Source organism: Oncorhynchus mykiss, chromosome 26 (genome assembly GCF_013265735.2).
Source record: "Oncorhynchus mykiss isolate Arlee chromosome 26, USDA_OmykA_1.1, whole genome shotgun sequence".
Taxonomy (NCBI): Eukaryota; Metazoa; Chordata; class Actinopteri; order Salmoniformes; family Salmonidae; genus Oncorhynchus; species Oncorhynchus mykiss.
In genome coordinates, this window is record NC_048590.1 from 42303851 (window position 1) to 42331542 (window position 27692).

Below are 27692 nucleotides of genomic sequence, written 5' to 3' on the forward strand. Positions count from 1 at the left end.
AATTATAAACTCATGTAAAATGTTGGTTTCATGAGTTGAAGTAGAAGATCCCAGAAATGTACCATACGCATATAATGCTTATTTCTAATGTCGTCTAATGGACGTCTAACAGGCTTGTTGTCTGTGACCTGTTAAACATTATTCCTAATGTCCATATTGACCTACTTCTTCAGATGTGGAGAATATCAATAACATCTCATTCATTCCCCCTTCTCTCCTCTTCCACCCTTCAGTTACATTTATCCTGTACTGTGGATTGGGAGCTGACAACGGTTGCATTCATTAGGTACCAAACAGGAGAGAACTGAGTTAAACAGGAAGGTATTAACTGCACTTGTCAAAATAAACGCTTTGTCATTTTCTGTTGAAAAGCATTTCAAAGCGTTTTGTTGTGCCCTAATGAACAAGGTCGAAGGCGGCTATTAAGAAAGCCCACCTCCACGCAATCACAAGCTGAATTGAAATCTCTTGATTTGATTAATTTTCTGCCTCCTGAAACATTAAGGCACTCGGTACACATGCAGAGTCGTGAAAAATGACATGATCTCCTGGGAAAAAATATAAAGGTTCCATTCACATTATTTCCATACCATCACTTCACAATGTCTTCTTTTATGAGAGGCCAGAGTTTGAAATGGGCAGTTAAAGGAGATGTGGTTTGGAGGCTACTCCGAGTGATGTTGCCTGTAAGGTATGAACTGTTGATGACCCGTGAGAGACCGAGGCCCAGTGAGTGGGTTGCAGTTGTCGGAGTTCATGAGACGCTGCCAGAAAACGGCTGTAATTAAAACTCACTGTTTCAACATTCAGGCTGAGTTGAAAGTGCTCGAGTGGCTCTGTGTTTGGGTCTGTTTTAGGGCTGGGAATTGCCAGGGACCTCACAATACGATATTGTTGTGAAATGTTGGTGCCGATATGAATTACAATTCTATACAGTGAGCTCAAAGTATTGTGACTGGGGCACTTTTTATTTTTTATTTTTTTGGTTCTACTCCAGCACTTCTATTCTTATTTACAATAAAAGTGACTCCAAAATTACACACTACATTATTTACTATTAATTTCTATTAGGCACAAAATAATCTGAAACACAACGAAAACAAACAGCAAACTCATCCAACAATTTTTTTTGTGACAAACTTGATCAAGTCATTGTGTGCTATGAATATGGGACCAGATTTAATACACAAGTGAATTTGTCACGATACTTTGTCACCTAAAATAGGGGGACTAAGACAAAATCAAATGTATTTGTCACATACACATCTGCAGATGTTAATGCGACTGTAGCGAAATGCTTGTGCTTCTAGTTCCGACCATGCAGTAATATCTAACAAGTAATATAACCTAACAATTTCACAACTACCTTATATACACAAGTGTAAAGGAACGAATACGAATATGTACATAAAAATATATGAATGAGTGATGGTACAGAACGTCATAGGCAAGATGCAGTAGATGGTATAGAGTACAGTATATACATATGAGATGAGTAATGTAGGGTATGTAAGCATTATAGAAAGTGGCTAGTGATAAATTATTACATCAATTTTTCCATTATTAAAGTGGCTGGAGTTGAGTCAGTATGTTGGCAGCAGCCACTCAATGTTAGTGATGGCTGTTTAACAGTCCGATGGCCTTGAGAGAGGGCTGTTTTTTTAGTCTCTCGGTCCCAACTTTGATGCACCTGTACTGACCTCGCCTTCTGGATGATAGCGGGGTGAACAGGCAGTGGCTCGGGTGGTTGTTGTCCTTGATGATCTTTTTGGCCTTCCTGTGACATTGGGTGGTGTAGGTGTCCTGGAGGGCAGGTAGTTTGCCTCTGGTGATGCGTTGTGCAGACCTCACTACCCTCTGGAGAGCCTTACGGTACATACATCCCGACAACATCCCGACAAGATGCTCTCGATTGTGCATCTGTAAAAGTTTGAGTGTTTTTGGTGACAAGCCAAATTTCTTCAGCCTCCTGAGGTTGAAGAGGCGCTGCTGCGCCGCCTTCACCACGCTGTCTGTGTGGGGGTGGACCATTTCAGTTTGTCCGTGATGTGTACGCAGAGGAACTTAACTTTCCTCCTTCTCCACTACTGTCCCGTCAATGTAGATAGGCGGCTGCTCCCTCTGCTGTTTCCTGAAGTCCACAATCATCTCCTTTGTTTTGTTGATGTTGAGTGTGAGGTTATTTTCCTGACACCACACTCTGAGGGCCCTCACCTCCTCCCTGTAGGCCGTCTCGTCGTTGTTGGTAATCAAGCCTACCACTGTAGTGTCGTCTGCAAACTTGATGATTGAGTTGGAGGCGTTCATGGCCACGCAGTTGCGTGAAAAGGGAGTACAGGAGAGGGCTGAGAACGCACCCTTGTGGGCACCCAGTGTTGAGCGGGGTGGAGATGTTGTTACCTACCCTCACCACCTGGGAGGCGGCCCGTCAGGAAGTCCAGGACCCAGTTGCACAGGACGGGGTCGAGACCCAGGGTCTCGAGCTTAATGACAAGTTTGGAGGGTACTATGGTGTTAAAGGCTGTGTACAAAAAGTGCTGTAATTTTTGAAATGATTCACCCGATATGGTGAAAATACCCTCAAATTAAAGATGAGTCTGCACTTTAACCTCATTTGTCATTTTATCATTTCAAATCCAAAGTACTAGAGTATAGAGCCAAAACAATTTAAATTTGATACTGTAACTTTATTGCAATTTGATGTTCCAAACATATTGCTCATGCAGAGGGATGAGAGACCCGTGAGAAAATAAGTTTTGATCAGTCATGGAATTAAGTGCTTAAAACAAATTGGCTCCCTTTTTGTTAAAATATGGAGAACATGCTATGAAGGAAAAATGTTTTGGTGCAGGTACAGCCAACTAGTGCAAAAATCATATTGCGATATTGTCAAATAATATCCCAATATGTAAACTAGCAATTTTTTTATTTTGCACCTCACTAGTCTGTTTTCACCGGAGGGTAAACTGCTTTCCCACCACTGTGCATAGTAGACCTAGGCTATTTCACTGAATGGTCAAGGAGTTTGCCAGCTAATGTGGATAAATGCATAGGGTAGGCTTATACAGATTTTTCTGTTTCTACTGAAAGCAAAGTGTTCATGTGTCTTTATAAAGTTGTTGTTGCACACTCTCTTTTTAGGAAAGTAAACTAGCAAAGTGTCTTCCTGCTCTGTGAAAAAGGTCTACACCGGTGCTTCGTGGTCTGCAGATGCTTTCGGCTTCTCCTATGTTGTTCATCTGCAGTTTGTCGTATGAGTTGTTGAAATCGCCTGGATTTCCTCTCTTAACCCATGGGAATAATGTCACCGCAAGGTCTTTGACATTTTGTCCCTCTGTGTCATCTTTATGAATAGTATTATTGGATACTCTGAGGCGCTGGAATGTGTGTTCTGTTTATGATGGTTGTCTTGTTGCATTATCCCGTCCTCCGGAACCCCATTCGTTAAGCACTGTTTTACCCGATTGGCTGGGAGTATTTAAAATAGTCCTGCATTTTGTCTTTGGTGGGACAATCTTGTGATGGGTAATTTTTTTATATTAAGGTGTGGTCTATGCCAAGTTAGGCTATGACCATGTTAGGTAGGCTACCTATCTGGGAAGCTGGGGAAAACAGAGGGGGTATTGGCAATGAGATTGCTATGCATTAAGGGGAAATTCCCTCTCGAGTTGATCTTGAGGGGATGTTGGATTCAGAACAGAGATTGTGGTTTTTAAATGCTCAGTCTAACAGGGCTGGGCGATTTTATATCAAATTGATTTCAATGTATGTTTAGTCCGACGTTCCAAATGCTTATATCGCAAGATTCAAGGTATAAAAAAAAATTCTCCCCAGTTTTTGACTGTCTTTTTGGTCTTGTCTCCTGTGCTGTGTTCACCGCACTTTCCCACTTCTACACAGACCAAGACCCTCCCCCTGCCACTCAAAACAACAAGGACTAAAGAACACTTCTTCCTCACTGACAACAAGCAGTTTAAACTCTCGTTTTGCATTTGAGGTTTGGTCCTACAGAATCGGTCAAATGGCCACAGAAACGCTTAATTAAATAATGAAAAATGTTCTAACGATACCCTTTTTATGTCTCAACTCCCAAAATGTAGAATAGAGCAGACCCTACTAAAATGAGAGTCCCAGTAAACATGATTTTGTTGAATGTAATACCGCTAGCAGCATTTTAGCAACAGACTTATGTGCTAGCTGTCTGGTCTGTGTTTTTATAAATGTGCAGTGAGTATACAAATACAGATTTATATAAGAAATTGGCAACTCCTTCTGATTCTTAGTAATAAGCATCTTATCCCGGTTGGCCACTTGATTTCAATATCTAAACAAAGTGAACAGAGTTCTTCAAACAGGTGGAGATGGACAGGAGGGTGTATTCATAACAGTTCAACTGTTCTACCATGTTAGCAAGCAAATACACCCAAGTTGGCTAGACTTGAAATATAAAGTTTAGGTGGCTACTCATTAGCACGTGATTGTTTGAGACTTGTGTTAATATTTTATGACTGCTACAAGAAGTTGGGCACTATTGCTGAAATGTGCATATTCTGGTGAAATGTCTAACAACATTGCATTTCATAGACAGACTTGAAAGCCAGATCAATGATTATTGCAAAAAAAATGCAGGTGAAACTTTTGATGAAATTGGGTCTTTATGGTTGTGGAAGTCATATATTTTTAGCCAAGGTATAATTTTACAAGCCGTGAATTCATTAGATTATTCCTGACTGTTTGAAATGGGGTGTTTTGACCTTAAATTGTGGAACAAAGCTTTATTTAGAGAAAGTCAAAATCTCTCTGTGTACAGTTGTGGGCAAAAGTTTTGAGAATGACAAAATATTAATTTTCACAAAGTCTGCTGCGTCAGTTTGTATGATGGCAATTTGCATATACTCCAGAATGTTATGAAGAGTGATCAGATGAATTGCAATTAATTGCAAAGTCCCTCTTTGCCATGCAAATGAACTGAATCCCCCAAAAAACATTTCCACTGCATGTCAGCCCTGCCACAAAAGGACATTTCAGTGATTATCTCGTTAACACAAGTGAGTGTTGACGAGGACAAGGCTGGAGATCACTCTGTCATACTGATTGAGTTCGAATAACAGACTGGAAGCTTCAAAAGGAGGGTGGTGCATCATTGTTCTTCCTCTGTCAACGATGGTTACCTGCAAGGAAACACGTGCCGTCATCATTGCTTTGCACAAAAAGGGCTTCATAGGCAAGGATATTGCTGCCAGTAAGATTGCACATAAATCAACCATTTATTGGATCATCAAGAACTACAAGGAGAGCGGTTCAATTGTTGTGAAGAAGGCTTCAGGGCGCCCAAGAAAGTCCAGCAAGCGCCAGGACCGTCTCCTAAAGTTGATTCAGCTGCGGGATCGGGGCACCACCAGTACAGAGCTTGAATGGCAGCAGGCAGGTGTGGCAGCAGGCAGGTGTGAGTGCATCTGCACGCACAGTGAGGCGAAGACTTTTGTAGGATGGCCTGGTGTCAAGAACGGCAGCAAAGAAGCCACTTCTCTCCAGGGAAAAACATCAGGGACAGACTGATATCCTGCAAAAGGTTCGGGGATTGGACTGCTGAGGACTGGGGTAAAGTCATTTTCTCTGATGAATCCCCTTTCCGATTGTTTGGGGCATCCGGAAAAAAGCTTGTCCGGAGAAGACAAGGTGAGCGCTACCATCAGTCCTGTGCCATGCCAACAGTAAAGCATCCTGAGACCATTCATGTGTGGGGTTGCTTCTCAGCCAAGGGAGTGGGCTCACTCTCAATTTTGCCTCAGAACACAGCCATGAATAAAGAATGGTACAAACACATCCTTCTAGAGCAACTTCTCCCAACCATCCAGGAACAGTTTGGTGATTAACAATGCCTTTTCCAGCATGATGGAACACCTTGCCAAAAGGCAAAAGTGATAACTAAGTGTCTCAGGGAACAAAAGATTGATATTTTGGGTCCATGGCCAGGAAACTCCTAAGACCTTAATCCCAGTGAGAACTTGTGGTCAAGCCTCGAGGCAGGAGGACAAACAAAACCCCACAAATTCTGACAAACTCCAAGCATTGATTATGGAAGAATGGGCTGCCAACAGTCAGGATGTGGCCCAGAAGTTAATTGACAGCATGCCAGGGCGGATTGCAGAGGTCTTGAAAGAGAAGGGTCAACACTGCAAATATTGACTCTTTGCATCAACTTCATGTAATTGTCAATAAAAGGCTTTGACACTTATGAAATGCTTGTAATTATACCTTTAGTATTCCATAGTAACATCTGACAAAAATGTCTAAAGACACTGAAGCAGCGAACTTTGGAAATGTAATATTTGTCATTCTCAAAACTTTTGGCCACGACTGTATACACACAACTGGTCAAAAGTTTGGGGTCACTTAGAAATATCCTTGTTTTTGAAAGAAAAGCACTTTTTATCCATTTAAAATAACATCAAATTGATCAGAAATACAGCGTAGACTTAATGTTGTAAATTGTAGCTGGAAACGGCAGATTTTTTTATGGAATATCTACGTAGGCGGACAGAGGCCCATTGTCAGCAACCATCACTCCTGTGTTCCAATGGCACGTTGTGTTAATCCAAGTTGATCATTTTGAAAGGCTAATTGATCATTAGAAAACCCTTTTGCAATTATGTTAGAACAGCTGAAAACTGTTCTGATTAAAGAAGCAATAAAAATGCCCTTTAGACTAGTTGAGTATCTGGAGCATCAGCTTTTGTGGGTTCAATTACAGGCTCAAAATGGCCAGAAACAAATAACTTTCTTCTGTAACATTCCATGCCAGAAATTGCCAAGAAACTGAAGATCTCGGACAACGCTGTGTACTACTCCCTTCACAGAACAACGCAAACTGGCACTAACCAGAATAGAAAGAGTGGGAGGCCCCGGTGTCCAACAGAGAAAGAGGACAAGTACATTAGTGTCTAGTTTGAGAAACAGACACCTCACAAGTCCTCAACTGGCAGCTTCATTTAAATAGTACCCTCAACACCAGTCTCAATGTCAACAGTGAAGAGGTGACTCCCGGATGCTGGCCTTCTAGGCAGAGTTCCTCTGTCCAGTGTCTGTGGTCTTTTGCCCATGTTAATCTTTTCTTTTTATTGGCCCGTCTGAGGTATGGCTTTTTCTTTGCAACTCTGCCAGAAGGACAGCATCCCGGAGTTGCCTCTTCACTGTTGACGTTGAGACTGGTGTCCATCTGATTTTTAGCCATATCGCTCAGGCCCAACATCAGTGGTGTTCTCTCTTACTTTGTAGACAGACATGGGCTCATCTTACACCTGCAAGATGTTGCCGGCTTGTCAGACACACCGAGAGAGAACAGCTTTCCCTGGAGCTCGAGCCATGTGTTCAATTTGAATGACATTTAATCACAACAAGAGCTAAAGGTCTCCTGAATGTCCCTGAAGCTGTAGAGTGTTACATTAAACCTAGTTTAGCTCATTGTCAACTATTTTACTGTCCTCTCTTCTCTGAGAGTTCCTCTTCTGTGTAAACCCATTGAGTGCATCAAATGAGGTCAGTCTTTGAGATTCAAATTTTGTCCTTTGGTTAGTGTGAGGAAGAAATGCCCCACGGATTTGCCTTTTCCTGATCAGAATTGATAATTGGAACTGTTTACCTTAGCCGAACAAACCATGCTCTGTGTGGTCCCTGAGTTGGTCCTGTGTTGGAGGAGCACAGGGTCTGTATCCACAAAGTGTCTCAGAGTAAGTGCGCTGCTCTAGGATCTGTCCATATAGCCTACTGTTTGTTATTCATTATCAGCACTCCTACTCTGAGACACTATGGATAAGGGGCCCGGTGTGGAGACAGGCTGCTATACCAGACTCATGTCTATCAATTGGTGAATGGATAGGTTACAAAACATTTGCTTCTAGGGGTTCCCTTTAATGAACAGATGTATTCTCCAGAAACTAGACTACGTCATTGGACAGAAATGACACCTCCCCACACCCATGAGCAAAAGCGTAACCGAAGTATTGTTTGTCTAAAACCTAAGGATTTCTGTAATGTCATTCAATAAGAAATTGATAGTGTATCATGTATTTGAACCATACAGCCAACATTGAAGGCAATGTTTGATTTGAACCAATAAACTAAACCAGCAACACAACTTCCATTGTCTTATTTCTCTGATGTACAACTTTCTGTCACTCTTGCTGTCTTGTACATATTTTGCTCTTATTATCCCCATGCTCCGCCCATGCAGCTGCTGTGTTGACTGGATGCAATTATAGCCCAGGGGTGACCATTGGCCAATCTTAGTCATGTAGGCAGGAGTAGGAGAGGAGTTGATGCTGGGCTGGAGCAAAATAAAGCGGAGGGCATGCTAAACAACTTTTCTTTTAGCACGGCTGTGCTGTGTTCATAGGTACAGGGCGGAGCAGAGTAAAAAAAGTTGTTTCGCACAACCTTGAGTCTACAGTAGCTTTTCTACAACGGGTTACCATTACATTTTGAAATAAAAAAATAGGCTACTTTCATCCCTCAATGAAAATATAGGCGTAGTTCTGACACATCTATGGTTGCTAGCCAAGCGGGCTGGCCGTTGACTATCGGTTTGGTTGCCAGAGACGCGACACATACGTTAACCTTTCTGATCTCCCCATCCCGGATCCGGGTTCGTGAATACAGACTCAAGCTCATTACCATAACGCAACGTTAACTATTCATGAAAATCGCAAATGAAATGAAATAAATATGCTAGCTCTCAAGCTTAGCCTTTTGTTAACAACACTGTCATCTCAGATTTTCAAAATATGCTTCTCAACCATTGCAAAACAAGCATTTGTGTAACAGTATTGATGGCTAACGTAGCATTTAGCATTAGCATTCAGCTGGCAACATTTACACAAAAAAACAGAAAAGCATTCAAAAAAATCATTTACCTTTGAAGAACTTCAGATGTTTTCAATGAGGAGACTCTCAGATAGCAAATGTTCAGTTTTTCCTGAAAGATTATTTGTTTAGGACAAATCGCTCCGTTTTCTGCGTCACGTTTAGCTATGAAAAAACCCCTGTATCCAGGATTGTGGAAATCTATCAGCAAGCTCATTAGCATAACACAACGTTAACTATTTATGAAAATCGCAAATGAAATGAAATAAATATGCCATCTCTCAAGCTTAGCCTTTTGTAAACAACACTGTCATCTCAGATTTTCAAAATATGCTTCTCAACCATAGGAAAACAATAATTTGTGTAAAAGTAGCTAGCTAGAGTTAGCATTTCGCGTTAGCATTTAGCGTTAGCATTAGCGTTAGCATCCAGCACGCAACATTAACAAAAACATAAAAGCCTTCAAATAAAATCATTTACCTTTGAAGAACTTCTGATGTTTTCAATGAGGATACTCTGTTAGATAGAAGATGCTCAGTTTTTCCAAAAAGATTCCTTGTGTATTAGAAATAGCTCCGTTTTATACATCACATTTGGCTACCAAAAAAAATCCATAAATTCAGTCCTCAAAACGCAAACTTTTTTCCAAATTAACTCCATAATATCGACTGAAAACATGGCAAACGTTGTTTAGAATCAATCATCAAGGTGTTTTTCACATATCTCTTCATTGATACATCGTTCTTGGACACATGCTTTCTCCCCTGAATCAAATGGTAAAGTAGAAGCAGCTGGCAATTGCGCACCGAATTCGATGCAGGACACCAGGCGGACACTTGGAAAATGTAGTCTCTTATGGTCAATCTTCCAATGATATGCCTACAAATACGTCACAATGCTGCTAAGACCTTGGGCGAACGACAGAAAGTGTAGGCTCATTCGTTGCGCAATCACAGCCATATAAGGAGAGAATGGAAAACAGAGCTTCAGAAATTCTGCTAATTCCTGGGTGATGCATCATCTTGGTTTCGCCTGTAGAATGAGTTCTGGGGCACTTACAGACAAAATCTTTGCAGATTCTGAAACTTCAGAGTGTTTTCTTTCCAAAACTGTCAAGAATATGCATAGTCGAGCATCTTTTCGTGACAAAATATCGCGCTTAAAACGGGAACGTTTTTTATCCAAAAATGAAATAGCGCCCCTAGAGCTCTAACAGGTTAAGTATTTTTGTTCTATATCTATGGATGCAACCCAGTCGTTCGTTGTAAATGTTCAGTTGCCATCCTGGCAGGCAACGCTCTAGCAACGCTAGCTAGCAAACTACGGCTAACACAGTCAGCTCAAACAGTGCAGTGCTAGAATAACAGCAAAGTAGCTGCAATTGCATTTGTTTAAGATGTTTTGGATACATCCATATCAATGAGCTAATGATGTGTGATTTTTGCCCTTCATAGAAAATGTGCTTTCTTGTCAGGGCACTGTTCATAGGAGCTAGCCAACTACACAGCTAATGCAATTACTTCAAACTGAAGCTGGTAGGACAGCAAACTAGCTGCATGTCGTTTGACCTGTTTCTGTATTTCTTTGTATAGATCCATAAATATTATGCTGATTTCAACTGGTTGAGAAAAGATTGAACGTGTCAGGACGAGACTTTCTTTCGCAGGACCGCTATTGGACATCCCTCTAATAAATCCTGCTCCTTCTTCTCCTGTGGCTCCTTGGTTACTGACTGCCGTTTTGTTGTTGACCAACAGGTGCAGTTCCAGAAGATCCAACAGCTACGTCAGACCCAGACCAGGGCCCAGTACTATGGAGGCTCCCTGCCCAACGTCAACCAGATCGGCAACTCTAGCGCCGACTTCCAGGTGAGGCCCCCCCCCCCCCCCTCAAACAATTGTGCTCTTTTTTTTTTTTTTTCAATTTTTTTTAAATATCTACACACAATGCCCCGTAATGACAAATTGAAAACATGTTTTTAGACATTTCTGCAAATGTATTGAAAATAAATTCTGAAATTTCTCATTTCCATAAGTATTCACACCCTTGATTCAGTACTTTGTAGAAGCACCTTTTGTGGCGATAACAGCTGTGAGTCTTTCTGGGTAAGTCTCTAACAGCTTTGCACACCTGGATTGTACAATATTAACCCCAATGTCTTCAAGCTGTCATTGTCCTGATTACAAGTATTCCCATAACCATTGTTCCCTCTAAGTTGCGTGCGGGCACGCAGTACCCCCGAGACTCCATCGCAGCTCCCCAGTACTGCTGCGCAGAAGAAATATCAGCCCACGGAGAGAAGCACGAGGATTGAACTACATTCAACTTTCTAGAGATTTCCCCATTAGTTAACACCTATCAACCATTCCCTTTACTCTGGCAATTGTGCTTGTATCAATGCAATATTAGCCACTTTCAATGCAACATACCGAAACTAAACAAATAATGCAAAAGATTTTGTCGGCAGAACGCATCGGAGTAGGATTGTATTACACAGGACTCCGCCCATAACCAAACAGCGCTGCAGTAGGTCTATATGCAAATAGGCCATTGCCGTATATGGATCTGTGCCATTTACTTTGAACTGGACTCTGTTTACAGCTGTGGTCATGAGTAGATGCTATTGTGTTGAGATCAAAGTGAGAGCTGCATGTAGCCACATGTGCACTTTTAGTTCATATCCGTTGCTAGTTAGTGAGTTATTATGCCAGGTACAGATTAGAGGTCGACCGATTAATCGGAATGGCCGATTTAATTAGGGCCGATTTTTAAGTTTTTTAAAAAGTTTTCTTAACAATTGGTAATCAGTATTTTTGGGTGCCGATTTGCCTTTGAAAAAAAGATGTGTGTGTGTGTGTGTGTGTGTGTGTGTATGCATGTATTTAACTAGGCAAGTCAGTTATTAAGAACACATTCTTATTTTCAATGACGGCCTAGGAACGGTGGGTTAACTGCCTTGTTCAGAGGCAGAACGACAGATTTTCACCTTGTCAGCTCGGGGGATCCGTTCTTGCAACCTTACAGTTAACTAGTCCAATGCGATATAACGACCTGCCTCTCTCTCGTTGCACTCCACAAGGAGACAGTCTGTTACGCGAATGCAGTAAGCCAAGGTAAGTTGCTAGCTAGCATTAAACTTATCTTATAATAAACAATCAATCATAATCACTAGTTAACTACACATCAAATCAAATTGTATTTTATTTTACATGGTTGATATTACTAGATATTATCTAGCGTGTTCCTGCGTTGCATATAAACTGACTGAGCATACAAGTATCTAAGTATCTGACTGAGCGGTGGTAGGCAGAAGCAGGCGTGTAAACATTCATTCAAACAGCACCTTCGTGCGTTTTGCCAGCAGCTCTTCGTTGTGCTTCAAGCATTGCGCTTCGTTGTGCGTCAAGCAAGCCTATCAACTCCCAAGATGAGGCTGGTGTCACCGACGTGAAATGGCTAACTAGAGGGACGGAAGCTATACTGTTACACTGGCAATACTAAAGTGCCTATAAGAACATCCAATAGTCAAAGGTTAATGAAATACAAATGGTATAGAGGGAAATAGTCCTATAATAACTACAACCCAAAACTTCTTACCTGGGAATATTGAAGACTCATGTTAAAAGGAACCACCAGCTTTCATGTGTTCTCATGTTCTGAGCAAGGAACTGAAACGTTAGCTTTCTTACATAGCACATATTGCACTTTTACTTTCTTCTCCAATACTTTTGTTTTTGCATAATTTTTTGCATTATTTAAACTAAATTGAACATGTTTCATTATTTACTTGAGGCTAAATTGATTATGGATGTATTATATGAAGTTAAAATAAGTGTTCATTCAGTATTGTTGTAATTGTCATTATTACAAATACATTTTAAAAAATTGTCAGATTAATCGGTATCTGCTTTTTTGGTCCTCCAATAATCGGTATCAGCGTTAAAATCATAATCGGTACAGATCATTTGGAATCAGGAATAGGGGAGGAAAGGCATCTTTGAAAAGCGAGTAGGTAAAGAGCTTATTTTTGTCTTAAAGGGGCAGTGTTGTATTTTGAGACAGGCTTGAATAAGCTAAGTAGCTTATGGTAGCTGGTAGCATAATTTGTCTGATTCTCTGTAGTAATGCTATGGGAATAATAATGTATTTTATTTTGTAAAGTGGTTTCTTCCATCAAACACAACAACATTGTCAGTCACCTCCTGGATAAACAGGTTAATGTCAAGCCCTGCATGTTTTTTTTCAATGTAGGCCTAACATTGGCTGCTACTTTAGGCTGAGTGATAGAATAGCTATTTCCATGTAAAAATGTTATGGGATGCATTATTATTATTATTATTATTATTACTTCTCCATGCTCAAAGGGATATTCAATATCTGCTTTATTTGTACCCATCTACCAATGCTACAGATGCCTTTGACATTATGTGTAGGCCAGTGATGAGGGATGAGGGACCATGAAGTGAACTCCGGTCTCTGGCATGGGGATAACATGTGGACTAGTTGGCTGTGTTACACCCTCCGCCAAACTCAGGCACAGGGTACCATGACCCGTCAGTAATTTAAATGTCAATATTGTACAAGTCTGCCAAGCTAGACTAAGTAGTAGGGTACAACAGTGTTATGGAACATTTGGATAGACTGCTTTCCTGTCCGGTACAGTAAGGTCTAATGTCCATGTTGGACTTGACATTTCTAGCTGTTGCAGTGCATTGCATCCTTCCGAATGCCACCAAGTCCAACTATTACACCATAACTGTAACTCTCACAGCTGCCAGGATTACAGTGCTACTATGATGGCAGTAGTATAGATGCATAGAAACAACTTAAGTTTTCACTGCTTGGTATGGACTTCAAGCTGACAGCGCATGGTCCCTTGCTGTAGCAGATAAAATGGCTAGATAATGAAAAACATTTTTTAAACAATATTACTGTAGACTTAAAGGGAACTTCTGGATTTTGGCAATGAGGCCCCTTATCTACTTCCCCAGAGTCAGATGAACTCGTGGATACCATTTTTATGTTTCTGTGTCCAGTATGAAGGAAGTTGGTTGGTAGTTTTGTGGGCCAATGTTAACTAGTGTTACCCATAGCGCAATGACTGGAAGTCTATCTGCTAAACCTAGGCCTCCATTTGACGTGTTTGGTCATTACTTATATGGCCAATACATGTATATGCACCAACTAGACATTCAACCAAGAAGGGCCACCAGATTGGTATGAGTATGTATTTTGAAGAGTAGTCCTACTCACGCTTTTGCTTTTTGGCAAAGAGATCAACCAAACTGTGTCCCCTTGCCCAGCAACACACACTTACAGTAAAAACTACAGTATGTTTGGTACACTTACTGTAAAAACCACAGTTTGATGCACATTTATTGTAAAAACTACAGCATGTGTGACAGTTTCTGGAAACGGAGACTCTCCTTGTAATCACTGCCTAACAGAGACAATGTCCCTCTCAACAAATCCAGATCTCAATGACGCCCTAGATGGTCCCACACACACGGCGCTCTGCACAGTATAGCACTATACTTTCAGAAATTCAAAACAGCAAGCCTCTCTTGAGGACTCTAACTAAATAATTCAGATGTTATCCTACCCAGACAAGCAACAACAAAGTACTAAGATCTGTGTTCTGGCTTCGGTCTGTCTCATTCAGAAGAAAAACACACAGTGGGTGATTGTGATAGCGCTGTAGCTGCCCACGTGGGCTTGCCTGAATCGGTTTGTCCTCAGAGTATAGCGCGCTAACGTTAGCCTAGATGTGTATGCTACAATACAGTAGCTCCAGGTAAAAGTGCCCTTGTTGTGTTGAAGAATGGCTCTTTTGAGGGGTAGGATTAGGGGTCTAGGTCTGCATTCCAAATGGTACCCTATTCTCTTTTTATAGTGCACTATTTTAGACCAGATCCCTATGGGCCCTGGTCAGAAGTAGTGCACAATAAAGGGAATAGGGTGTCATTTGGGACGCAGTCCTAGAAACCAGACTCGATCACAGTAGAAGAACATGACTCTTTACTCCTTAGAGATGCTAGTACAGGTTTAATGGACCTGGCTGCAATTGATCCTAATCATTTGTTAGTGCTCATTCATTGTAACTGTAGTGTTTTCATTTTGTTTAGGGTTTGAGTGTTTTAATGAATGATATCCGTCTGAAATCATGGAGTAAAGTAGGTTTTTAGTTGTGTAGTACCTAAACACTGTAGACATGATTTAAAGCTGTTATTTTTATCTTGCTTTTGTATTATTTCTCTCTCTGCCCCAGCCTCTCTCCCTTTCTTTGCCTCTCTCTCTCTTTCTACCCCAGCCGGTCTGTCTCTCTCTCTACCCCAGCCTGTCTCTTTTGTCTCTCTCTCTTTCTACCCCAGCCTGTCTCTTTGTCTCTCTCTTTCTACCCCAGCCTGTCTGTCTCTCTCTACCCAGCCTATCTCTTTGCCTGTCTCTCTTTCTACCCCAGCCTGTCTCTTTGCCTCTCTCTCTTTCTACCCCAGCCTGTCTCTTTGTCTGTCTCTCTCGCTCGCTCTTTCTACCCCAGCCTGTCTCTCTCTCTCTTTCTACCCCAGCCTGTCTCTCTCTCTCTTTCTACCCCAGCATGTCTCTCTCTCTCTTTCTACCCCAGCATGTCTCTCTCTCTCTCTCTCTCTCTCTCTACCCCAGCCTTTCTCTTTGCCTCTCTCTCTCTACCCCAGCCTGTCTCTTTGCCTCTCTCTCTTTCTACCCCAGCCTGTCTCTTTGTCTCTCTCTCTCTCTCTCTCTCTACCCCAGCCTGTCTCTTTGTCTCTCTCTCTCTCTACCCCAGCCTGTCTCTTTGTCTCTCTCTCTCTCTACCCCAGCCTGTCTCTTTGTCTCTCTCTCTCTCTCTACCCCAGCCTGTCTCTTTGTCTCGCTCTCTCTCTCTGCCCCAGCCTGTCTCTTTGTCTCTCTCGCTCTCTCTCTCTGCCCCAGCCTGTCTCTTTGTCTCTCTCGCTCTCTCTTTCTGCCCCAGCCTGTCTCTTTGTCTCTCTCGCTCTCTCTCTCTGCCCCAGCCTGTCTCTTTGTCTCTCTCGCTCTCTCTCTCTCTGCCCCAGCCTGTCTCTTTGTCTCTCTCGCTCTCTCTCTGCCCCAGCCTGTCTCTCTCGCTCGCTCTCTCTCTCTACCCCAGCCTGTCTCTTTGTCTCTCTCGCTCTCTGCCCCAGCCTGTCTCTTTGTCTCGCTGTCTCTTTCTACCCCAGCCTGTCTCTTTGTCTCGCTCTCTCTCTACCCCAGCCTGTCTCTTTGTCTCGCTCTCTCTCTCTGCCCCAGCCTGTCTCTTTTGTCTCTCGCTCTCTCTCTCTGCCCCAGCCTGTCTCTTTGTCTCTCTCGCTCTCTCTCTCTTCCCCAGCCTGTCTCTTTGTCTCTCTCGCTCTCTCTCTCTGCCCCAGCCTGTCTCTTTGTCTCTCTCGCTCTCTCTCTCTGCCCCAGCCTGTCTCTCTCGCTCTCTCTCTGCCCCAGCCTGTCTCTTTGTCTCTCTCGCTCTCTGCCCCAGCCTGTCTCTTTGTCTCGCTGTCTCTTTCTACCCCAGCCTGTCTCTTTCTACCCCAGCCTGTCTCTTTGTCTCGCTCTCTCTTTCTACCCCAGCCTGTCTCTTTGTCTCGCTCTCTCTTTCTACCCCAGCCTGTCTCTTTGTCTCGCTCTCTCTTTCTGCCCCAGCCTGTCTCTTTGTCTCTCTCTCTCTCTCTACCCCAGCCTGTCTCTCTCTCTCGCTCTCTCTCTACCCCAGCCTGTCTCTCTCTCTCGCTCTCTCTCTCTACCCCAGCCTGTCTCTTTGTCTCGCTCTCTCTTTCTACCCCAGCCTGTCTCTTTGTCTCGCTCTCTCTTTCTGCCCCAGCCTGTCTCTTTGTCTCTCTCTCTCTCTCTACCCCAGCCTGTCTCTCTCTCTCGCTCTCTCTCTACCCCAGCCTGTCTCTCTCTCTCGCTCTCTCTCTCTACCCCAGCCTGTCTCTTTGCCGCTCTCTCTTTCTACCCCAGCCTGTCTCTCTCTCTCTCTCGCTCTCTCTTTCTGCCCCAGCCTGTCTCTTTCGGTTTCTCTCTCTAATAATAGCATTACATTTTAATAGTTCTAATAATATTAAGAGCCACAATGAGAATAACAAAAGTAATGCTGGTACTAGTTGTAACATGATTTCTAATAATGGAATAGTAATGGCATGGAAGCATTTTATGCTTACGGACTGTCCCTCAGGTTGTGGCAGGAGACCAGGTATTTGGTTTGTGTGTGTGTCTCTTTCTCTCTCATATTAACATCCCCCTCTCTCCCTCTTCCTCAGGGTGGCTTCCCAGGGGCCTTGGACAGTGTCAGGGGGACACGTCACCATGGCCTGGTAGAGAGGGTGCACCGGGACCGCAACCAACGCATTAACTTGCCTCACCGCCGGCCCATCGACAAGCACGGACGGCAGATATCCTTCCACAAGTAGTACCAGTAGGAACCAGTTACCAGTAGTATTTGGTAGTAACTCGTGCATATAGAAACTAGTACCAGTAGTACGTAGTCAACTTACCTGTAGCAACTATTACCACACTTAGTACCCGTACAACATCTGGGGCCCTCAGAAATGTGTTTTGCTTCTAAACTGTCAGAATTCTCACAAGCATGTTGACAAAGCTGATGACAACGGTTTACAACTAATAAATGCTATAATTTGTCAAACTGTCAATCAATCCATTACGTCTGAATTTCAGCATAGAGGTTCATGTTGTAGCCTATGCAGAGGGCTGCACGACCCGTGTTGGGCCATTGGACTACAGTGTAGCTTACCCAGCATGTGATGTGCTCTTAAAATGCATATCTATGGAATTGTTGATTGCATTTATTTTATCTTTGTTTTAACAGGGTGTCACCATTGAGACCAAGGTCTCTTTTTTACAAGGAATCAAATACAATGTAAAATATTGTAGCAGCTAGCAAGATGGTGGCACTGTTGGTGTTTGCTGTGAGTCCTTTTGGCAGGTTTGTGTGTGGTGTGAATTTGTGTGTGCTCACTGACCTTTGCTAGTGTGGGCAGAGTGTTGTTGAAGCCCAAGGCTCAGTTAGTCATTATAAAAACATGACATGTAATACATTGTGCTAGTCACTGACAGTTCGGCTTAATGGACATGGACATTGGTGGGAGAGTGTGTCTGTGTTACTGTTGTGATTCTCCTATATTAATTTAGCAGAGGCGAGCAACTTCTGCTAAATCGCTGCCACCACTGATAAAATAAATAGTAATTTATTTTCTGAATGGTAATGTTTTCAGAGTAAACTTAAGCGACACACTTACTGACCAATTTATTAGATACACCCATCTAGTGCTCTGTCGGACCCCTCTTTGCCTCCAGACAGCATGAATTCTTGGGGGCATTCTACAAGGTGTTGGAAACGTTCCACAGGGATGTTGGTCAATGCTGACGCGATGGCATCACACAGTTGCTGCAGATTGAACGGCGGTACATTTATGCTGTGAACAGCCCGTTCCATCTGGGGATTGTGCAAGCCACTCTAGTAAACTGAACTCGCTGTCATGTTCCAGGCAATGTTTTTCCACTCCTCAATTGGCCAGTGATGATGGCGTGCCCACTGGAGCCGCTTCTTCTTGTTTTTAGCTGGTAGGAACAGAACCCTGTGTGGTCATCTGCTGCAATAGCCCATCAACAAGTTCTGCACTCCACTGTTGTACTGCGTGGTTATTTGGCTCTTTGTGGCCTGCCTGTTAGCTTGCACGATTCTTGCCATTCTCCTTTGACCTCTCATCAACGAGCTGTTTTTCGGCCACAGGACTTCTGCTGATTTTATATATATATTTTTTTATGATTCTCGATAAACCCAAGACACCTTCGTGTGTGAAAAGCTCAGTAGGGCAGCCGTTTCTGAGGTACTGGATCCGGCAAGCCTGACACCAACGATCATACCATGCTCAAAGTTGTTTTGCCCATTCTAACGTTCAATCGAACAGTAACTGGATGCCTCGATGCCTGTCTGCCACGTGCCTCAATGTCTGTTAGAACAATCCATTTTTGAGAACTGGGTGGTGTACCTAATAAACTGAGTGTATGAAGTATGTAGAAAAGATAATGGAGCCACATATCTTTTTTTAATAAGATCATCTTTGAGAACTAACAATCACCAAAATAAAAACTATACAGTCAGGGAGGATGTAAAAATCCAAAACAGTCATGTCATTGGGCCTCTGTGCCATAGAAAAATGTGTAGAATTGCAGGAAATTGCTTTCAAACTGCACATATTTGGTTTCTAACTGTGTGGGTTAGTAGGAGGACTGAGGTGGGAGTGGGTCTGCGAGCTCTTAACGCTCAAATTCTCATTAGAGAAAGGATGGTCATTCTTTGGAAACACCAACTGTCAGTCAGCGCCTTAAGAAACCCTTTCTTCAAGCACTGTCTCTGAGCCAGTATATTCTCCCATACACTACTCAACTGTGTGGTTTGCTTGTGTTGCACTCTTTCACACTGCATGCAAAGAAAGACTGTAAGTGGGGGGGGGGGGGAGCAAGTGAGTAAGCAGAGCCTAAAATGAATACCTGTGGGTAAGATGTCTTTCACCAGCCACATTGGTGGGTGGGTGGTCAGGGCTCCACAGTGTGAGCATTTCACTTGTATTTGTGAATAAAAATAGTCAAGTATTATCACATTTATAGCAGAATAAATGCAGCAGTAGTCTACTGAAGTGAAACTTTGTCCTTGTTTCTTGGCTATTTACATGTATCTGTTCACAAGCTATGTTGAGTTTCAACTGCTAGGGAAGAGGAGCAACACTGATACTAGTCGGATTCAATCTCACAGGCACAAAACATGACACTCATCACATTACCACGGTAACCACCCGCCCTAAAGGGGCAGGTGAAATGTTTTCTCTCATCTGTGATATTTTCATTAAAGACTTGGGTCATCAAAAAGGACAAATTGAACAATACTACTACTTACATTTTATTGTTTTAGAAACATTACAAAACATGCTCATCAGTTTTTTGGTGTTCATGTCATTTTTGCAAAAAAACACTGGCTGGTAAAATAATATGAGTGGATGGTAGATTTTTATCTGCAGTGGCTGGTGGACCAAAAAGCACATTTTTAGGTCTTTGAGTAAGGGAGAGTTAGTGTTTACATGCATTTAGTGTTTGTGCCTGTAAAAAAAGAAAAAAAAAGTGGAAGAGCAAGTATCAGAGAATGGTGAGATGGTGTGAGTGAGACACGCAGTGAGTGTGTAAAAGATAGAGGAGAGTGTCTGAGGCTGCAGTGTTATGTAAGCACTAGTGACACTGTGACATGCTACACTGTGACATACATACTGGCTAGTTGTAATGCTACACTGTGAAATACACACCTACTGGCTAGTTGTAAATGCTACACTGTGACGTACACGCGCTCTGGCTAGTTGTAATGCTACATTGACCATCTATCTCCCTGTATGACCCTTGGAGCTCCCTTCCGCCCTTAAAGTGGACTGGCCGCAATGACCAGCAGGCACAGATCTAGGATCAGCTTACTCCCCCAATCGTAACTCTGCAACTACTCCTAATATTTTCTCATTTTTTAAAGTTCCTTTCTGTGAATCAAGTTGTTATGCAGATGTTCTTGCCTTGGAGGCTTGTCCAAGTTACATAACTGGAGAATTAAAAGAATGGCTGAGAACTGCACTGAGAATGTAGTAGTTACTGTTGCTAGCAGATCAAGTTCTGGGAAGTTGTCTTGGAGACAGACGGGAGTGTGTGAGAGGGGGGAAGAGTGTGTTTGAAGGCGAGAGAGAAAGGGGGAGTGTTTTCGCGTGTCACTCTGTGTGCGCGTGTGTGATCTCGCCATGTTGCAGTAGAGAGAGAGAAGAGAGAGAGAGGGGAAGTCTTTGGTTTTGAAGGATATTTCATCTGGACAACTCCCTTTTAGCCTGTAGTAAAGAGTGTTGATAAGTTATTCAGAGTGAGGCGCGCGCAACACAACACACTCTTAAAATAAAAGCGTGCACAAACACACATTCCCTCCGCTCCAGTATTTGTATTTATTAGGGATCCCCATTAGCTGCTGCCAAGGTAGCAGCTACTCTTCCTGTGGTCCAAACACATTAAGGCACTTACATTACACATAAAACAGTTTATCATATAACAGTATTACACCACTAAATATCTACAATACAAAATGTATAATAAGTTATTTCAATGTGCCTGTATGTGTGTGTCTTCACTGTCCCTGCTGTTTCATAAGGTGTATTTTTGCTTTTTTAAAATCTGATTCTACTGCTTGCATCCCTTACCTGATGTGGAATAGTTCCATGTAGTCATGGCTCTATGTAGTACTGTGAGCCTCCCATAGTCTGTTCTTGACTTGGGGACTGTGAAGAGACCTCTGGTGGTATGTCCTGTGGGGTATGTATGGGTGTCCGAGCTGTGTGCTAGTAGTTTAAACAGACAACTCCGTGCATTCATCATGTCAACACTTCTTACAGAAACAAGTAGTGATGAAGTCAGTCTCTCCTCCACTCTGAGCCAATAGATTGACATGCATGTCATTAACTTCAGCTCCCCGTGTATATCTAAGGGCCAGCCGTGCTGCCCTGTTTTGAGACAATTGTAATTTTCCCAAGCCTCCCTTTGTGGCACCTGACCACACGACTGAACAGTAGTCCAGGTGTGACAACACTAGGGCCTGTAGGACCTGCCGTGTTGATAGTACTGTTAAGAAGGTAGAGTAACGCTTTATTATGGACAGATTTCTCCCCATCATAGCTACTGTTGTTTCAACCTGTTTTGACCGTTTACAATCCAGGGTTACTCCAAGCAGTTTAGTCACATCCACTTGCTCAATTTCCACATTATTCATTGCAAGGTTTAGTTGCTGTTTAGTGAATGATTTGTCCCAAATACAATGCTTTTACATTTTTTAAATATTCAGGACTAACTTATTCCTTGCCACCCATTCTGAAAAAAAATGCAGCTCTTACGTTTTGCTGTCATTTTAGTCGCTGTAGTAGCTGACGTTTCTAGTGTTGAGTCAGTATCTCTGGAGAGGAAGGGACTAACACACACAGTAGTAGGCTCTCCTGGTTTTTGGCTCTGTGTGTGCAAACAGGCCCTTTGTTTGTGTAAATAGAGGTTGCTCCAGTGTGTGTGTGTTTGAGGTCTGGATACTGAGTCAGCAGCACCCTGCAGCATATGATCTTCACACTGGGAGAAGGAAGAGGCTGGGGCAGAGGAGTATCCTCCAGCCAAAATGTGTTTTCACTCTGCAGGCAATCTTTTTTTCTCCCCCCCCCCCCCTACATGCCAGATGTCCCTCAGTTGGAGCTTGTTTTTCACTCGAGTCGGACTGGTCGAGTCTGCCAAGATCAGACAGGCGGTGAAAGAGAGCCGAGGAGATTTCACTACGCCCACTCTTCTAGAACATCCTCTCCTTTTCATCCCCTCTTCGCTCTCCACTCAGGGTTTTCTGAAGCATTGTAGATTTTAGCAGCAGTGGTTGGACTGGACTATAGTTGTTTAACTAACCTGCTACTACAGTATACACTCTTGACTATCCTCCCATTTCTCTCGTTTATTTCAACACCCTTCACTCCATGTGGGTTTACTAACTGAATGAACTGAAGAAGGCTTTTAGTTTAAACGTTTGTGTGAAGGCGTCTGCATGTTTCCCAGACGAAACACTTCTGTTCGGGTGCACAACATTTTTTTTTCTCTCGAGGCAAGCCGAAGTCTACCCCCTTGTTGGCGATTGGTCAACAGTAGAAGTTCTTCAATGAAGTGCCTATTGTCTTTCAACGAGAGACTACTTGTCCTAATGCACATGCTTTCACTTGAGAAATACTGCACCAAACATCCTAGTCAGATGAAAAATTGCCCGACTGCAAAAACATAAACTAAAGAAATCTGTCATTAATTTTTATCTTTGATTAATTCTAACTATTTTGAGTAAGTGTATACTGGCCATGGTGTCTCAAAAGGGACAAACAGTACTATTGGCACCTTTTCTTGTTTTTCAAGTGAAGGTCTATTAAGGGAATATGCTAACACACTGGTTCGGTTCGCCTACGGCTGGGCTCCAGCCGAAGTGAAGCATGCTGACGCTTTAAAATTCCTATTTTAAAACTCCTGTGTGTGGAGACATACGTTATTTTTTATTTTAAATTGTCACTGTTGTAAATGAGATGGTATGGGTCTTCTGGTGCTCTTGTTAATGAGATGGTATGGGTCTTCTGGTGCTCTTGTAAATGAGATGGTATGGGTCTTCTGGTGCTCTTGTAAATTAGGTGGTATGGGTCTTCTGGTGCTCTTGTAAATGAGATGGTATGGGTCTTCTGGTGCTCTTGTAAATGAGATGGTATGGGTCTTCTGGTGCTCTTGTAAATGAGGTGGTATGGGTCTTCTGGTGCTCTTGTAAATGAGATGGTATGGGTCTTCTGGTGCTCTTGTAAATGAGATGGTATGGGTCTTCTGGTGCTCTTGTAAATGAGGTGGTATGGGTCTTCTGGTGCTCTTGTAAATGAGGTGGTATGGGTCTTCTGGTGCTCTTGTAAATGAGGTGGTATGGTTCTATAGTCAGTCATCAGGTCTGTGGTCAGTTTACTAGCTAATCTATTAAACTCTGGCAGGGTGATGCCAAGCACCCAAGTACTGTGATGTCCAGAAGACATACTGTGTGTGCTCTAGTCCCTTTCTCTCTAGACATACTGGAGCAGAGGGATAATTTGTGTGTATGCGTTTATTTTATGTGTGTGTGTGTCTCACGTCTCACTCTGAATAACTTACCAGCACCCTGTTTGCCACAGCTTGCCAGGGAGTCATCCTGATGAATTATGGGGAATGGAACATGCAACTCAATATCCATCCAAATCAAAGACTTCCTCTCTCTGCTGCTGAAGCCCAGCGAGATCACGCACACACTCTCTCCCCCTTCTCTCCTCTTTCCCTTTCTCACACACACCCGTCTGTCTTCAAGACCAACAATAGACAACTTCCCAGAACTTGATCTGCTAGCAACAGCAACTACCGCGTTCAGTCAAGTTCTCGGCTATTCTTTTATTTCTCCAGTTTTATGTGAGTTGGACAAGCCTTCAAGGCAAGAACTGAAACATCTGCATAACTATAACTTGATGCACACAGACTTGAACAGTAAGGAACTCCTTATGGAAAAAGAAAAGGTTGAATAAATATATATTAATGTGATGCAACTCTCAGAGCACCTCACCTAGTCGGCTCGATCCAACGCTCTTAACCACTAGGCTACCTGCTGTTTACTTGTGGTCATCTTCAGCTTTTGAATGATCCATAACACTGAAGTTTTCAGTATATCTAATGGTGCTTTTTTTATTTAAAAAAATAAAAAACTGGGGCAAAATAAACCATATATACTTGAAAAATCTGTCAACGTACCCTTGAGCAAGGCACTTAACCCTAATTGCTCCTTAAGTCACTCTGGATAAGAGCATCTGCAAAATGACAAATGTATTGAAGAGGGTGGACAAAGCTTTCAGTGTGAATGCTCTCTTTTCCTCCCTCTACCTCTTTCTCCATCTACCAATCCATTTCCTGTCTATTTTCTTTCTCTACCTTGCCATCTGTCTTTCTTCGTACCTTACTTTCTTCTCTCTCGCTCTCCCTCATCCTTTCTCTCCATCATTCTTTGTCTCTCTCTCTCTCGGTCTGCATTAGCAGCCCACTTTGAGCGTTATTAGATCTCCCCCAGTGGTAATCCATCCGTTGCTTCTGGCTTTGCGGACCAGGAACATGCATGTCATAATGTCTCCCGGTTGCCCCGTTGCGATGTCATGTAACTTTATTGATCACATCAACATAGAACATGTTTTGCTAATCCCTGTCTTCTAATCAGCCATGTCAGCTGGCCTATTAAGAGGACCGCACCGTGTTCTTGTTTTTCAGAGCTTTCAGGGTTAGGCTATAGGCAGGATGCTAGTCCCTTTTTAAATTGCACTGCGTTACCCTTAGGCTGACCAAGACAAATGTCTGTCTGTGACAATTGCTCCAGGCTTCACATATGACAAATGGACACACTGCTGTAAGTTGCTTTGCAGCATATTATTATATTCTGATAATCACATGTCTTGTCGTTGCAGCGAGAGCTTTCCACTCAGTGATATCTATCTACACCTATATATTATGTAAAGGTTAGCTTATTGCACTGTACACACCTTTTTCTATTCATATGCTGTCCATACTGTCTTTACACACCATTATATATTTAAGCAATAAGTCCCGAGGGGGAGTGGTACAGTATATGGCTGTTCTTATGCACGACGCAACGTGGAGTGCTAGGACTCAGCCCTTTGCCATGGTATATTGGCCATATATCACAAACCCTCAAGGTACCTTATTGCTATTTTAAACTGGTTACCAACATAATTAGAGCAGTAAAAAATACATGTTTTGTCATACTCATGGTATATGGTCTGATATACCACGGCTTTCAGCCAATCAGCATTCAGGGCTCGAACCAACCAGTTTATACATGTATATACATTATATGTATATTTATATTCCGGTCTCTGACATTCCTCGTTCTGATTTTTCACATTTTTTATTAGTCTGGATTGTGTGTTACATTGTTGGTGTTGTACTGTTGGAGCTAGAAACACAACCATTTAGCTGCACCTGCGATTAACATCTGGAAATCTGTGTATGCGACCAATAAACTTTGATTTGAAATGTCGGCTGAGCCACAACGGCGATTTCTATTTACTATAATATTTGTGTCCTATTGTTCTTGTTTGGTCACACAGACAGTGAGCATAGCAGTCATCTCTAAATTATGAATCAGTCATTTCAGTCCAGGGTGAGGGTCACACTCCTTAATCTCTAGAGCAGGTATTCTCAAATTCAGGGGTGTGTGTATACATAACATACATAACATACATAACAGACAAAATGAGGGAAAAAAATCCAGAAAATCACATTGTAGGATTTTTAATTAATTTATTTGCAAATTATGGTGGTCAATAACAAAAGTTTATCTCAATACTTTGTTATATACCCTTTGTTGGCAATGACAGAGGTCAAACGTTTTCTGTAAGTCTTCACAAGGTTTTCACACACTGTTGCTGGTATTTTGGCCCATTCCTCCATGCATATCTCCTCTAGAGCAGTGATGTTTAGGGGCTGATGCTGGGCAACACGGACTTTCAACTCCCTCCAAAGATTTTATATGGGGTTGAGATCTGGAGACTGGCTAGGCCACTCCAGGACCTTTGAAATGCTTCTTACGAAGCCACTCCTTTGTTGCCCGGGCGGTGTGTTTGGGATCATTGTCATGCTGAAAGACCCAGCCACGTTTCATCTTCAATGCCCTTGCTGATGGTAGGCTTTGTTACTTTGGTCCCAGCTCTCTGCAGGTCATTCACTAGGTCCCCCCGTGTGGTTCTGGGATTTTTGCTCATCGTTCTTGTGATCATTTTGACCCCACGGGGTGAGATCTTGCGTGGAGCCCCAGATCGAGGGAGATTATCAGTAGTCTTGTATGTCTTCCATTTCCTAATAATTGCTCCCACAGTTGATTTCTTCAAACCAAGTTGTTTACCTATTGCAGATTCAGTCTTCCCCGCCTGGTGCAGGTCTACAATTTTGTTTCTGGTGTCCTTTGACAGCTCTTTGGTCTTGGCCATAGTGGAGTTTGGAGTGTGACTGTTTTAAGGTTGTGGACAGGTGTCTTTTATACTGATAACAAGTTCAAACAGGTGCCATTAATACAGGTAACGAGTGGAGGACAGAGGAGCCTCTTAAAGAAGAAGTTACAGGTCTGTGAGAGCCAGAAATCTTGCTTGTTTGTAGGTGACCAAATACTTATTTTCCACCATAATTTGCAAATAAGTTCATTAAAAATCCTACAATGTGATTTTCTGGATTTTTGTTTTCTCATTTTGTCTGTCATAGTACCTTTGATGAAAATTACAGGCCTCGTCTTTTTAAGTGGGAGAACTTGCACAATTGGTGGCTGACTAAATACTTTTTTGCCCCACTGTACGTACGTACATACATACATACATACATACATACATATTCTAGGCTTTTTATTTTTACTGTTTTCTACTTTGTAGAATAATAGTGAAGACATCAAAATAATGAAACACATATGGAATCATGTAGTAACCAAAAAAGTGTTAAACAAATCAAAATAGCCACCCTTTGCTTTGATGACAGCTTTGCACTTTCTTGGCATTCTCTCAACCAGCTTTGAGGTAGTCACCTGGAATGCTTTTCCAATAGTCTTGAAGCAGTTCCTACATATGCACTTGTTAGCTGCTTTTCCTTCACTCTGCTGTCGAACTCATCCCTAACCATCTCAATTGGGTTGAGGTCGGGTGATTGTGGTGGCCAGATCATCAGATTACAGCACTGAATCACTCTCCTCCTTAGTCAAATAGCCCTGGAGGTGTGTTTTGGGTCATTGGCCTGTTGAATAACAGATGATAGTCCCAGTAAGTGCAAACCAGATGGGATGGCGTATTGCTGCAGAATTGTGAGATTGTGAGGACCCCCTGCAGAGGCCAGATCTCAAAATATTTAAAAACAAATAATAAAACATACTTTTTAATATGAATAATACAAAAAAAAAAAAAACATTGATATGGAATAGGTTTAGAGCGTGTAATGTAATACAATGTATCTTCATAACCCTTGGCAACATGGGCCTGGGAGGCTCACAGGGATATTGGTATCCACTGCAGTATATTGAGGCGGAAGGTAGCCTAGTGGTTTGAGCGTTGGGTCAGTAACCGAAAGGTTGCTAGAACGAATCCCTGAGCTGTCAAGGTACAAATCTGTCATTCTACAAGGCAGTTAACCCACTGTTCATAGGCCACCATTGTAAATTAGAA

The 27692-nt window shown here is 42.5% G+C and overlaps 1 protein-coding gene across 4 annotated transcripts in view; it reads left to right on the top strand.

Moving 5' to 3' along the window:
- Positions 1–27692, top strand: part of crtc3 (CREB regulated transcription coactivator 3) — an 82955-nt gene that overhangs the window by 10296 nt on the left and 44967 nt on the right. For all 4 annotated transcript variants that reach the window (XM_036964496.1, XM_036964494.1, XM_036964495.1 and 1 more), the window contains exons 2-3: positions 10620–10730; positions 17151–17282. In XM_036964496.1, the coding sequence (XP_036820391.1) occupies positions 10620–10730; positions 17151–17282 (243 nt within the window). The remainder of the gene's footprint in view (positions 1–10619; positions 10731–17150; positions 17283–27692) is intronic.